Source organism: Ovis aries, chromosome 14, assembly GCF_016772045.2.
Source record: "Ovis aries strain OAR_USU_Benz2616 breed Rambouillet chromosome 14, ARS-UI_Ramb_v3.0, whole genome shotgun sequence".
NCBI classification, from domain to species: Eukaryota; Metazoa; Chordata; class Mammalia; order Artiodactyla; family Bovidae; genus Ovis; species Ovis aries.
In genome coordinates, this window is record NC_056067.1 from 42,750,442 (window position 1) to 42,765,240 (window position 14,799).

Here is a 14,799-nt window from a genome sequence, read left to right on the forward strand (position 1 = left end):
TTAATTACATCTGCAAAGACCTTTTTTCCCAGTGAGGTCACAGTCACAAATCCTGGGAGCTAGCACAGAGATAGTTTTCTCTGGAGCAGATTGGGCGAGTGGGGTGAATCTCCATTCAACCCCAGTACAGTTTTTATTGCTGAAATTATTTTTTTCTTTAATTTCTAATTATTTCCCAAGTTCTGTCACTTCATTCCTACAGTTTAAAATTGTGGTTTATGTTGTCGCTTTATATCATATATCACTTTTCTTAATTAATTAATTTCTTAATTAACAAGCCGAAAGGCAGCTTGTTTTGAAAGCAGAGGTTACAGTTTTCATCTGTTTTGTGGATACACGTTCTTAGTGGCTTTCATTGTGGCTAGCAACTTATTTGGCTGCTTATTCTCTTTTTTATTTTATAACTTAATATGGAATTTGACTTTGATACTTTGCTGTTGTTCATTTTTAGATAAAATTCCTTTCCCCTAAATTTAAGGAGGCGATGTGGGTCAGGATTCTATAATTTCACAGCGTTTTCACTTCTGTTGTTTCCATGTCTTGTTGAAAAAAAAAAAAATGAGAACACAGTTTCTGAGATGTTTGAAATGCCCTGGCTCTGTGTCCCTCCCCCGAGGTGTGTCTGGCCTTTCTCCTCCTTTGTCTCTCTTGTCCCTGGGTGGACAGTGTGGAAATCTCACGGGCCCAGCCTTCCCCCACTGTCAGAGTGCATGGAAATGTTCCAGCATCAGCTGCCCTCGTCACCCAGGCCCACTGTGCTCTCAGTGACTCCCTGCTGCCCTGTGGGGTCTTCCTGTTCTCAGTCCTTCGGGCACACTCTTGCCTCCCAGTGCTGCTTCCTGCACGGACAGGGATACCTTGCAGCTCTTGTGGTGTGGGTGGTTGTTACACATCTGCTCTTTTGTTATTGTTATTTTAATTAATACATTTTATTTTTCAAGCAGTTTTAGTTTTACAGGAAAGCTGAGCAGAAAATACAGAATTCCCCTTTCACTCCTTCCTACCCCGACCCCACCAGTTTCCCCCATTGTTACTATTTTTCATTATTGTGTTACATGTGTGACATTGATGAGCCAATACTGATGCATTGTTATTAAGTGAAACCTATCCTTTAAGACTCACTCCTTGCAGTGTTCCTTCTGTAGACTTTGCAAATGTATGGAGACACAGGTAACCATTGCAGTATCACACAGAGGACTTTCACTGCCCTGAAAACCCCCTGTGTGCTCTACCCACCCTTGCCCAGAATTCCTAGCAGTCACCTATCTTTTTACTGTCTGTATAGTTTTCCCCTTTTCAAAATGTCATATAGTTGCTGTCGTAGAGTGTGTAGGCTTTTTTAATTCACTTTTCATTCAGCAGTTTGCATTTAAGATTCCTCCTTGCCTTTTTATGGCTTATTAGGTCATTTTTATTGCTGAGTGTGCTACAGTTTATCCATTCACCTACTGAAGGACGTCTTGGCTGCTTCCAGTTTTTGGCAATTATGAATGAAGCTATGATTAATACTCAAGTGCAGATTTTTGTGTAGGCAGAAGTTACTTGGGTAAACACAAAGGAGAGTGACTGTTACCTGTGATTGTATACAGTAAGACCATTTTGCTTTATAAGAAACTGTAAAACTTTCTAAAGTGACTATACCTTATGGCATTCCTACCAACATCTAATGAATTTGTTTTCTGGAAATGTTTACTGTTTATGAGCTTCCCTTGTGGCTCAGCTGGTAAAGAATCCGCCTGCAATGCAGGAGACCTGGGTTCGATCCCTGGGTTGGGAAGATCCCCTGGAGAAGAGAACGGCTACCCGCTCCAGTGTTATGGCCTGGGGAATTCCATGGACTAGTCCATGGGGTTGCAAAGAGTTGGACACGACTGAGCAAATTTCACTTTCACTTTACTGTTTATATTTCAGATAATACCCTTTTATGTTTTGAATGCAACAAATTACTTTGGTCGTATAGTTGATAAACATGAGGATCTTTGTGCAACTCTTAATGCTGAGATGAAAGAGTATTTTGAAGACTCCAGTAATAAAGCAACTGTTGAAAAGGTGGAGAAATTTGGATTATATGGGTTAGCAGAAAAATCAGTTTTTCACAGGTAAAATGTCTCTCTTTCATCTCTACAAGTTGTGAAGCATAAGGTAACATTAAATGGTATTGAATCCCTATTTTCATCTCTGTCCATCTGACCGGTGTGCATATACTGAGCCTAGCTTCCTCCCAAGAGGGTGGTGGCAGGGTTGTGTGCCCACGTGCCCAGCTCAGCTCTACTCCCAAGGTCTTCGGCCACGGGACTGCTGAGCACAGAGCATGGATGACAGGATGGTACGTATATGTGACCGTCATCTAGCTGTCACTGTCCTGCACACACGTGCATCTTTACCTCATGGAATTCTTACAAATCCCCATAAAATGAGCACAGTTCTCATTTTACAGATAAGCTGACTAAGTCCCGGGCTTCCCTGGTAGCTCAGCTGGGAAAGAATCCACCTGCAATGCAGGACACCCTGGTTCAATTCCTGGGTCAGGGAGATCTGCTGGAGAAGGGATAGGCTACCCACTCCCGTATTCTTGGGCTTCCCTGGTGGCTCAGCTGGTAAAGAATCTGCCTGCAATGTGGAAGACCTGGGTTCGATCCCTGGGATGGGAGGATCCCCTGGAGAAGGGAAAGGCTTACCCGCTCCAGTATTCTGGCCTGGAGAATTTCATGGACTGTATAGTCCATGGGGTCACAAAGAGTCGGACATGACTGAACGACTTTCACTGTGTGTGTATACTAAGCCCTGGCAAGGTTATGTGAGCTGTCTAAGGTCAGCTCAGGAAGCAGCAGTCCACGTTCCATTCTGCCTCACATGGTGTGTGCTCCCATGTCTGCTGAGTGCCACACCTGTCCTCTCTTGATGATAGCCCAGATCGAGAACCTTGGAACATTTAACTTGTCAGATAAAGGAATTTCCTCTTTTCAGAATGCTACACTATCTTTTATACATAGGTATGAAGTGAAAGTGAAAGTGTCAGTTATGTCTGACTCTCTGTGACCCCATGGACTATAGTCTGCCAGGCTCCTCTGTCCATGGAATTCTCCAGGCAAGAATCCTGGAGTGGGTTGCCATTTCCTTCAATAGGGGATCTTCCTGAACCAGATATCAAGCCCGGATCTCCTGCATTGCAGGCTGATTCTTTACCATCTGAGCTAGTAGGGAAGCCCTTATACTTGAATTAAATAAATAAATCATGGCTAAGTGCTCTTGCTGACTCTAGCTGTTTTATTTCTAGTATGGAGTTAAGCCATGCAGTTTAGGGGAAACTGCCGTGTGGTTTGCTTTTAGCAAGTAAGTTGAGGCGACATTAATTTCCCTTTGGGTCTCTGTGTTAGTCTGAGGCCACTGTTGTTCTGCAGGGTTCAGGTGTTGGAGATGAGTCAGAAGGAGGACACGTGGGCCCTGGATAATGTCCTTGTGAAATTCATAGATGAAGGCAGGACTGGACTCGTCACAAGAGACCAGTTGCTGCACCTTCCAGAAAGTTTCCACACACTGCCCCCACAAGCTGTGGAGTTTATCGTTTGTAGAGTGAAACCTGCGGACAACGAAATTGAATGGAATCCAAAGGTGGGTTATTTGGGCTTTTTGTATTTGTTGACTTCTAGAATATATTTAACCCAGAGTAAACATGGAGTTGAGGTATATTTGAATTTGGAGTACTGGGTTTGGGTGAAACGCTTCGTATTTCTTGGCAGGGATGCACTTCCCAGCGCTGTGCTGTGAACGTAGCTCTGAACCCTCAGAGGGGTGCCAGACATGATTGGCCATCATTATCAATAGTGCTTCCAGACTTAGAATTGTTATAAAATATGCACTGTGCTAAAAATAAACTGACTGTCACTTAAAGAGAATAAACAGTGCAGGTAGCTACAACAGTGGATACCCCTGTTAACCTCCCTGGAGGGACCAGGTGATTCCACTGGAGTTGGGAAGATGGGCACGGAAAGAGAGTCCAGAAAAGCTTTCAAAGGAAGGGACGTTTCGTCTGGGTCCTTCAGGTAACTAGGTAGACCGGATAAGGCATTGAAAACGAAGAAGCCCACCTGTGCCAAGACACGGAGCCCACGACTGTCCCAGGTAGCCAGAGAAACCAGGTAGACAGTCTTGCTCATCGCCAGAGCAGTGATTCCTGTTCATAACAAGGCTGTTAATTCTTCAGGGGAAGGTTACGTTTCCTACAGTCTGATTAATAGGATATGAAAGAAGCCATTGTTGATGGCAAAGTAAAAAGTTTGGGTTGTAGACAGGGGCACTGAGAACAGATGCAGGGTACATCCTGAGTGCAGGTCCACGCTGTGGACGCCCCACGCCGCCTGTTTCCTACTGTGGGTGCACAACTCTCATTCCTCTGTCAGCTGTCAGTTGTCAGCCTGTCTCTAAACGATGGCTGTTTATTTCTTGAGAAGTTAGATGAGAGTGAGAGAGAGAGTCCCACTGGTAGGGGAGACCAGGGCCCCTCAGCCCCAGCGTCGCTGGTGTGAGCAGCCCCAGCATGTGGCCTCCTCCTAGGGAGCAGCAGGAATTTTGTGTGCTTGGGACTTGGCACCTCTCCTCGTCCTTCTCTGCTGGTGGTTACCCATGTTGGTGTCAGGGCATTACGGCCTCCATAACCTGCTTCATGGGCTGGTCATGAGGCTCAAATGAAAGGCACGGAAAAGCTTCTTGTGAAACTATTGAGCACATACAGAATTAAGTATTTCTTTAAAGCTTCAGATAAATTTACTTAAGTGTATTATTTTTTCAGGTTACTAGGTACATTCATCATAAAATTATTGGAAAACTGCATGATGCAAAAGTGATACTGGCTTTAGGAAATACAGTTTGGATTGATCCAATGGTAAGAATACCGTTTTCTTGAAAAGAAACATGTGTTTGAATGTGCTTAGTCCCTAAGTCATGTCCGACTCTTTGCGACCCCATGGACTGTAGCCTGCCATGGGATCTTCCAGGCCCCTGAAATTATCCAAATTATTCTAACCTATTACTTAAATAAATCTTTACCTCACATAAATGGAGGCTTATTTGATAAGGAAGGGCTCTGTGTGAAGGAGAGCTTGTCCCGTGTTATTTGGGTCATGAATGTGTGCTCATGGGTTTTATGGTTAAGGGAATCTTTTATGTCGTAACCCAGCACTCACAGGCGTGTGTGTATAAATTGCATGTACTCACATGTACAACCAAGAGAAAATTCATGGAACTGTTGTTGGTACATGCGACAGTCTCTGCCGTTACAGTTCTTAGCCAGGCATCAGTTGTGCACCATTAGTCCCCTTTCACAGCCCTCTGCCCACAGCGGTGGGAGACCCTGGGGCAGTCCCTGCCCCGCAGGAGCACAGCCGTATGCTGGTCTAGCTGTGAATGATCTTAAAAGTGGTCAACAGTGTGGAGGATTCCATCCTCAGGCTTTCCAAGACGGGTTTTATTGTGTTCATGGTTTCTACCTCATCCATTCACCAAATACTTATTGAACACCTCCTGTGTGCCTGGACCTGTATGGGGCACTGGGGTTCCACTCATAAACAGACAGCTGCCCTGCGGAGCTGCTGTGGGGGAGGGCAGCGAGACAGAAGGCGAGGCCAGGGCCTCGGGCGTCCCCTCTGAGATCCGCGCTCAGGTCAGCAGCGTCTCTACTCTGCTTGCACCCCAGGTACTCTACTTTTCATTTCAGAGTTTTGCTCTATTAGACTTAAATCTTAATTATTATGATTATTTATAAAGTTTAAAGGAATTCAGTTCATAAAAGCTGTTTTGTTAAAAGTTTTTATTTTTCCTCTAAGAGTGAAAAAGACTTAACACTGAAAAAGATGAGCTTGGGTATAAGATTTACAAGTAAGAGGGAAAAATGATTTTTTTTTCTTTTCTTTTTATTAATTTTTATTTTTACGTTATTTTACTTTACAGTACTGTATTGGTTTTGCCATACATTGACATGAATCCGCCACGGGTGTACATGAGTTCCCAAACATGAACCCCCCTGCCACCTCCCAGAAAATGATTTTTAGAAGGGAAGGTAGAGACCACCAGTGTAGGTAAATGAAGAGATCAGGGGTGGGGCAGTTCTTAGTTGATGTCATAATAATATTGTGGTGGTTCTTTATTATAGAAATAAAATGGAAACTTTATTAATAAGCAAGGATTTTTTAGAACTACAACCAAGAGAATGAAGCAAAAAAAAAGAAAGAAAACCCACGTGGCAAATATGCTTCCTCAGCTCCAAAGTGTAACTGTGTCAGTGGCACCTTGGAGGGGAAACAGACATGGGCCACCACATTCCCCCCCCCCCCCCCCCCCCCCCCCGCAGCAGCGTGGTCCCCAGCCTGAGAGGGGAAAGGTTCTTCCCTGTTCCTGGATGGGAGAGCGTTCCCAATTCCTGGTCCCTGGGGAGGTGCACCTGGCTTGCTAGCCTGGTCTGCTCCCCCAACCCAGGAAAGTCCTGGGGCCACACCTCCCACCAACAGGAAGCAGACAATTGCAGATTTCCATGTTTTACTTAATTTTGCGTAAACTGAAATGAATGAGAATATTTTGGTTGCAGAAAAAAAACAAATGGAGGAAACTGTCCAAGATACAGGATCTAAAGCCTTGGCCTAGGCCCTTTCTGGGCCTCTACAGAGCCTGAGCCTTCTTGGTAGGAGAGGTGAGAGAATTCGAGGGAAAATCAGAAAGATCTAAGAGTTGTGTGTGTGGTTACAGCATCACGGATAGGTCTTGTCTGGGGTTTTATCCCAGGACTTGATCTTGGCCCCTGCTCCACACCTGGTCCTGTTTCCCCAGCACGAGGCTGGGTTCTGGAATACTCTGATGAGGAGACCCTTGCACGTGGTGGCATGCGCCCTGGTGCATTGAACACTGCGCAGTGAGATAGGGAGGCCAGGAGAGAATGTTCGTGATTCATGTAAAGTTCTAAGTGTGGTTCTTATAAACTTTGTATTTTTTCTTTGATTCAAGGTGCACATTACAAAACTTTCAACCTTGAAAACTTCTGTCATTGATTATAATGTCCGAGCTGAAATTTTGTCAATGGGAATGGGCATTGATAACTCAGAACATGTAGAACAACTGAAAAAGTTATACAAAGGAGCTAAAATGCCATCTTTTGAAGAAAGCCTGAACCAGACCCTGTAAGTGGATTTTTGTCCCCCTTTGGAAGAGCTGTTTTGTGGAAATAGAACTCACAAGTGGTATGAACATTTTTGCTGAGAGTAGAGTAGTCTAATGAGTCTCTGTGTTCCCATCACTCAGTAATTACCAACATTTGGGGAGTCTGATTTTATTCACACTCCAGCCCACACTTTTGTTTTTGCTTGACTATTATAAAACAAATTCCAAATATATTATTTCACCATATTGCTTACAGAGGGAACTTTTGTTAGCTTTTTATTGACAGCACGCATCCTGAAAGGTACACACATAGCAAGTATGGCTTAATGGTCTTCTGAGCATGGAAACTAGGCCAGATCAGAAACAGGGTGCCACTCAGAGCTGCCTCCTGGTTCTCCCCAAGGGCAGCCGCCTTCCAGATACAAAACAAGGTGGATGACTCCTCCCTGGCTCGCTCTCTGCGTGGAGCCATGCAGTGTGTCTCTTGTGTCTCCTGGCATCTTTACCTGCTGCTTGTGGCAGCCATCCATGCCGTGCGTGCAGCTGTAGACCATGTATTCCCACTGCTGTGTCATGTTCCGTTGTATGGACACAGTGTGGTTTATTTCCCCATCCTGCTGGTGGGAGGAATTTCCAGGTCTGGGCCGCTTCGGGTGGCACTTTAAACATTTCTTCATCGTGCGCTTTGGTGCACTAACGAATGTATTTTTGACGGAATGGAATGGAAACCGCTCAACGGTTTTCCAGATGGGTTGTACCAGTTTCATGTCCACAGCAAGATGAGAGACTTCTGAAGTCTCAGAGAGAGTATACGGGCAGCCCTGCGGGAGGATGGGACTCAGCATATGTGTCCACCAGGACTTGCATCAAGAGCTCCTTTCAGTTGAAACAGCGGACACCTAGTAGAAAACAGGACCAAAGATGTGAACAGACACTGCACAGTGTCCAATCCGTTGATTAGCTGTCCAGTAATTAATATGTGAAGGGTCCTCAGGCTCATTACTCATCAGGGAAATGCAAGTTAGAACCACAGTGGAGCAGCACCGCTCCATAGCCATGGGAAATGAGAGAAAGGAAATACCAAGTGTTGGTGAGGATGTGGAACAACAAAAGGCTTTAAAAAACTTGACTAAAGTGCTGTTAGCACGGCTAGCAAAACTACCGGTAATTTCTTAAATTGCATTTTAATTGTGTTAAAAATAGACAGAACAGAATTTCTCCCTTTTGTTTTTTTCGAAGTGTGGTAAAATACACATAAAATCTATCACTGTAACTATTTTTAAAAAATTTTATTGGACTGCTGTTGCTTTACAATCTTCTGTTAGTTTCTGCTCTACAGCAAAGTGAATCAGCTATGTGTACACACATATTGCCTCTTTTTTGAATTTCCTTCCCATTTAGGTTACCACAGAGCACTGCGCAGAGTTCCCTGTGCTATACAGTAGGTTCTCATTAGTTACCTGTTTTATACATAGCAGTGTGTGTATGTCAGCCCCATCTCCCAGTTCATCCCACCCCGCTTCCACCCTTTGGTGACCGTATGCTTTTTCTCTGTGTCTGTGTCTCTGTTTCTGCTTTGCACATAGGTTTGTTTATCTGTCCCACTTTCCTAAGATTAATACATACATATGTGTTACTATACGATGTTTTTCTCTTTCTAACTAATACGGAGTGTACAATGCAGTGGCAGTACGTTCACGTTGTGTAACCGTCAGCACAGTCCATTTGCAGACGTTTCAACATCCCAGCCAGACACCCTGTGCCCAGTAAGCCGCAACCCCCTTTCTTCTGTCCCCCCGGCCCCTGGGACCCTCCTCTGTGCTTCGTTTCCAGTCATTTACGTGTCCTGGGCACCTCACACAAATGGAAGCATACAACATTCGTCCTTCTCTGTCTGGCTTGTTTCACTTCGCATGATGTTTTCAAGGTTTATCCATGTTATAGCAGACGTCAAAATTTTGTCCTTTCTAAGGCTGAAAAAGCTTCCGCTGCATGGCTATAGTGGCCTTCCCTGGTGGCACTGCATTTTGTTATCCATTCAACTGTAGAGGGTATTTGGCTGCTGTAAATAGTGCTGCTGTGAACACTGGTGTGCAGCTATCTAAGTTCCCACTTCCAGGCCTTCTGGAATTTCTGGATCGTACGGCAGTTCTGTGTTTCATTTTTTAAACTGACAACCTGTTTCCACAACAGCTAAGTGTTGTGTTCCCAGCAATGCACACGTTTCCCGTTTGCTCCACATTCTGGCCTAGAAATCAGCCTGAGGTGAAAGCTTAGGGTCGTCTTAGGACTTTCCTGAACGAGTGTCTTGTCTTGGCTCCAGACAGCTTAGAAAGGACTACACACAGAATTCACAAGGTCGGCTCTGCCCTCTCTGGCTTCAGGGGTGGAGCTGGGGGAACAGGAAGTTCTTTCAGTGTTATCTAGAGGGAAATAGGAACTTGGAGCATCCTAGTCCACCGTTTTGTTTTGGATGCTGGAATATTTCTTCAGTCTAACTTTGTTTCAGTTGACCTGATGAACAGATAAATACTTTTAATTGAAGTTTCCAATAGGTAAAGTTGAAATTTTAAAATTCATTCATTTATTCAGCAAACATTTATTGAGTGTCTACTAGGCATGCAGTAGTGAACTAAATAGATGAAGGACTCACATTTTAATGGGGAGAGAAAGACTATAGAGATGTTACAGAGATACATACGGGATCAGATGGTGGTATGTGAGATGGAGCAGATTAACGCAGAAGGGAAGGGAAGGTGGTTTGGGGTCTGAGATGGTGAGCCGAGACACTAGAGCTGAGTCCTGACCCAGGCAGATGTAGAGAGGCGAAGACTCGAGTGGGCAGGAGAAGGCTTGGTTGTTCCTTGGTTCCAGGAACAGAGAGGGAGGTGCAGTGATCAGAGGAGTATACAAGGGGGGAGTCTGGGTGTACAGGGTGCAGAGGGACCGGAGTCGGATTTTGCTGGACCCTGTGGCCAGTGCAAGGAGTAGGCTCCTCAGAGGATGAAGTGGAGCCGTGAGAGAGTTTTGAGCAGAGGAAAGACATTAATCAGAGCATCCTGGGCTGCTGTGTTGAGAAGAGACTGGAGGGGACAAAGCCTGTGCCCGGAGTTTGGGACAGGATGACTGGGCTCAGACTGGGATGGTAGTATGGAGGTGGGCAAAGTAGCCGGTGTTTGAATGTACCTGTATGAGTGTGGTCTCAAGGGTGTGGTCAGCAGACGCTGGGTGTCCAGAGCCAGCTGAGGGGCCTTTAACGCTGAGAAGTGGCTGGCAGTGGGCATCTGAGAAGACACAGCCTGGAGCCAGCTGGGGTCAGGGGGAGCATCAGGATGGCAGTGAAGAAGGAGTTTCACGGAGCAGGGAGCCGTGAGCTGCATGGTGCTCCTGAGGCCACGTGAGATAAGGACTGAAAACTGACGGGCGGATTTAGTGCTGTGATCGTGGGAGACGTTGAAGTATTCCTAAATTATTGCTCAGAGTAGGGGAATTTCAGAGAACATGGCAAAGATGAAAACTGTCTGAAGTTTACAGGGTTTTCTGTCTTAATAAAATTGGGGGGATTAGAATATGTTTTGGTTTCTGTATACTTTCAGGAAACAAAAATTGTTCCATGCTTGCTTGCCTTTTTCCGCTGTGCTGGGTGTTCGTTGCTGCTCGGGCTTTCTCCAGCTGTTATGGAGCGCGGGCTCCTCACTGCGGCGGCTCCTCTTGCTGCAGAACACAGACTCTAGGCACACGGGCTTCAGTAGTTGTGGCGCACGGGCTCAGTTGCCCTGCAGCTTGGAATCTTCCGGACCAGGGATGAGACCCATGTCCCCTGCACTGGCAGGTGGACTCCTATCTCCTGTGCCACCAGGGAAGTCCTCCCTACTTAGTTTTGAGATATTCTTTTCAAACTGAAGATGCCACTGCAGTTGAGTAGGTTTACTCAAGACAAAGGTGGATCACTTACAGGAAGCCCCACAACTGCTGTTGAGCCCCAGCTCTGAACCAAGCACTCTACTCAGTGCCTGGGCACAGGTGACTCTGCAGTCACCTGTCATAAGCATGGAGGGAAGTGCAGAGACCACGGGAGCTACAGAGGAAGCTTGCCTCCCAGGAAGGGACTCCGTTTCAGGAAATGAATGGCAGCTGTGTGTTTGCTGGACCAGAATCGAGGAGCATGGCGCCATTCTTACAGCAGATTGGAAAGGGGGACAGAGTCTGGGGACCTGAAAGGTTGACAGACACAGGGGAGTGTGTATAATTGTGTCATTCTGAGTCCTCAGGACTGAGAAGATAGTGGCAGGGTTGGCTGCCCAAGGATGTTTCTCAGAGAGCAGCCAGCTCAGAAGGGAGGAGACAGTGGGTTTTGGACTTGAGTTTCAGGTTATTGAAGGTATAAACCTAGAGTGCAGGAAAGTGGGTGGGGAGGCTCTGGTTTGCTGGTGTTTGAGGACAGTCATGACTTGTGTAAGTGTGGGAGGAGGAAGGAACTGATCCCCAGTAAAAGAGGGCCAGGAGGGGAAGGTCAGAGCCGTGGTGGAAGAAGAGGGTGGGCGACAGAGGGTCTGAGGCTGCACAGTGGTGAGGGGAACAAAGCCTGAGAAAAGGGTCCGTGCCTGAGTGGTTGGACCATGGGCCACTGCCCTCCATGCCACAGGCTTCATATGTGTCAGTCAGACGTGCCCTTGGAGATACACATGCACACTCCCTACCCATAGGGGTGTGTATACGTGTGTTTCTATAGGTTGCTCCTTTAGGCTTCAGTTAACCAAAAAGGATGCACAAGAAATGATTTATGTTTTCTCCCTTGAGAAAGGAAATTGGTGACTGGGGAACAGAGGGGAGGGGAGAGACTTTTCACTGTGTAGACCTTTCTATCTGTTTCTAAAATACTGAACCACATGTATGTGGTTACCTGTTAAAACAACCAAAAGAAAAACACAATTTTTTATAAGAATGAGATTGCCCTCTATATATTGATATGGTGCAGTCACCACTTACTAAGTACAATAAAGTAAGGGATAGAAAAGTGAATGTAATGTCGTAGGTTCCCATGTGTTTAAACATGTGTGTGTGTTTCAGATAGAAGGATACAGAGGGCAGTATTTGCTTTTTCTTGCAAAGAATGTTCCTAGCCATAGATCCAGAGTGGTAAGAGGGTGTCTAGGAAGCTGGGACAGGAGAGGAAAGGAGACGGCTTGTACTTTCTGCTCTTTTATCCTCTTTGAAGTGGGCAGCAGTGCATACAATTCTCAGAGTTACATGATTTGAAAAGAATTTTATTTTGGCAAATGAGTTCCTGCACCTGTTGGATGATGTATGTTGATCAGCCACTTGGCACCTGACGCCAGTTGTCCCCGGAGCTGGCTGACCTGCCTGTCGCCTGTCAGTGAGCCGTAAGTTCTGTGCAGGTTTGACTGCTGTAGGAGGCATTTCCAGCCACATGTGGCTGGCCTGCCTCCCTCTTCTTGCTGGAAATCCCTGTAGGGAGCCAGATTCTTCCTGTCTCTCCGTCTCACAGTTCACCTCTGCCTTTTCCGCCCAGGATACCTTCTTCCAGAGAAGACAGTGCTTGTCTGCCAAGCACACAGCAAGAGGACAAGGGCTCAGAGAGAGGAACTGACTCCAAGACAAACTCAGAAAACCAAAAGCATGGTTGGTTATTTAAAAGATGGGTAATTTAAAGTCACTAATGCTTGGAAATTTTCTGATGTTTAGGCTTTCCACTTTTAGATGAATTAGAAGGTGATATAAACTGATGTTACCTAACTTTCTATTTTTGACAATTCAGCTTCCTTTTTTTTTTCTGTAACTTTTTTCCTTTTTGTTATTTGAGGTATAGTGCTCATCCAGTAAAAGTGCACGGATCTTAAACATACAGAATTTTCCTGTGTGTACATGTCCATTACCCCACCAGGTCAGGCTATTGGCCATTCCCAGAATCCCAGTGGTCTCCCTTACGTACCCTTCCTGTCTGTAGCCCTGCCCAGGAGCCCCTGTTCTTACTTGCGATACCATCAGTGTTGCTGAATTGGAAGCACATGGTATACACTCTCGTGGCTTCTTTCATCAACAGTATGTCTGTGAAATTCATCTAGATTATTGTAAGTAGTAGTGGTACTTCATTGCTGAGTCGTATTCTGTGATATGGGCTTCCCTGTGGCTCAGCTGGTAAAGAGTCTGCCTGCAATGCGGGAGACCTGGGTTCTATCCCTGGGTTGGGAAGATGCCCTGGAGAAGGGCAAGGCCACCCACTCCAGTATTCTGGCCTGGAGAATTCCATGGACTATGTCCATGGGGTTGCAAAGAATCAGATATGACTGAGCGACTTTCACTTTCGCTTTCATTCTGTGATATGAATGTACTGCAGTTTATTTCCCCATTTGCCTGTTGAAAGACATTGTTTTCAGTTTTTGACTATTGTTAACAAGCCCCTCATAAACATTTTTGCTCAAGTCTTTGAAAGCCTCAGACATTTTAGGTTGAGAATTTCAATTGCACTGATTTACAAAATGTTACGTGCTGCAGTGGTCCTTGCACATACTGACTGCTGTTCTGGAAATTGTTAGGGGTGCCAGCAGGCTGAAATAGCAGGGACATTGGAGCAGTGGTGTCCTATGGCCAACAATTACATGTGGTCCTTTTTCACAGAGTTTACATTCCCGATTGTTTAATCATAATACTGGTCAATGTAAATAGTTCTTTTCTTAATCTAGTTTTTGTTTTATTAGTTACACTAAATGATGTACATTTTACTTTTTTTAAATTGTTCTTTGCAGCTGGATACTTCAGTTACTATGAAGTTTATGCTCATAGTAGTTCAACGAAAAGTTGCATAAAATGCCAAAAGTACATATAATATATATATATATAATATATATAATAGAGTCATATACATGTTATTTGTAATATATATGTTATATATAATATATATGTATAAATATTATGGAGTCACATATAAATAACCTATAGGAAAATTTGACTTTTTTGGACAGAAACTTTACCTAAAAACACTGGAGGTGCTTCCATTAACAAAACTACAGAGCCGCTGAAAAGGTATGCTCATTGTTGGGGTCTGCTTTCCTTACTTGCCTAGCAGATACACAGAGATGAGTATATAATCCTTTTCCCTTTCTTCCAGCTTCCACCCACAAATAAAATGGTTCCAAAAAGAGGACGTGGTCATACTGAAGATAAAAATAAGGAATGTGAAAGATTATAAATGTAAATACTTTAGAGATAGAGTTGTCTTCAGGTGGGTTTATGTATAGCTTATAAAACCAAATAGAAATAATTTCTAATGTTTTAAAAGGCTGACTTTATTTCTTTTTGTAAATCTAGTGCCTGGGTAGGAGAGAAATTTTACTTGGCTGATTTGGAGCTGCAAGCCAACATAATAAAAGATGATTGCAAATGCATAATTAAATATGACGAACCTGTAATCACTCTTGCAAAAGAGCAGAGGGAGTCTTGGTGTGGCTTACTCAAACAGAGGGTGAGTAGAAGTCAACCATGCTTGGGCTTAACACCCTGAGTTTGTTTTATTCTCTCAAGTAATGTAAATTGTTATGTTGAACAGAATCCCAATGTGGCTTTTGATTTTGATCACTGGGAAGACTGTGATGAGGATAAGGAGGATAGCCACTTTGCCAAAGGTAAGAGGAG

General features: G+C 44.7%; 1 protein-coding gene across 5 annotated transcripts in view; it reads left to right on the plus strand.

Moving 5' to 3' along the window:
- Positions 1-14,799, plus strand: part of TDRD12 (tudor domain containing 12) — a 75,323-nt gene that overhangs the window by 57,746 nt on the left and 2,778 nt on the right. For 3 of the 5 annotated variants that reach the window (XM_042231934.2, XM_012190112.5, XM_060398478.1), the window contains 9 exons: positions 1,912-2,099; positions 3,402-3,612; positions 4,790-4,882; positions 6,994-7,166; positions 12,680-12,789; positions 14,130-14,190; positions 14,276-14,389; positions 14,476-14,629; positions 14,714-14,789. In XM_042231934.2, the coding sequence (XP_042087868.1) occupies positions 1,912-2,099; positions 3,402-3,612; positions 4,790-4,882; positions 6,994-7,166; positions 12,680-12,789; positions 14,130-14,190; positions 14,276-14,389; positions 14,476-14,629; positions 14,714-14,789 (1,180 nt within the window). Of the gene's footprint in view, positions 1-1,911; positions 2,100-3,401; positions 3,613-4,789; positions 4,883-6,993; positions 7,167-8,547; positions 12,074-12,679; positions 12,790-14,129; positions 14,191-14,275; positions 14,390-14,475; positions 14,630-14,713; positions 14,790-14,799 lie in introns of those variants that run through there. The other 2 variants (XR_009596316.1, XM_060398479.1) reach the window with 2 other exon arrangements.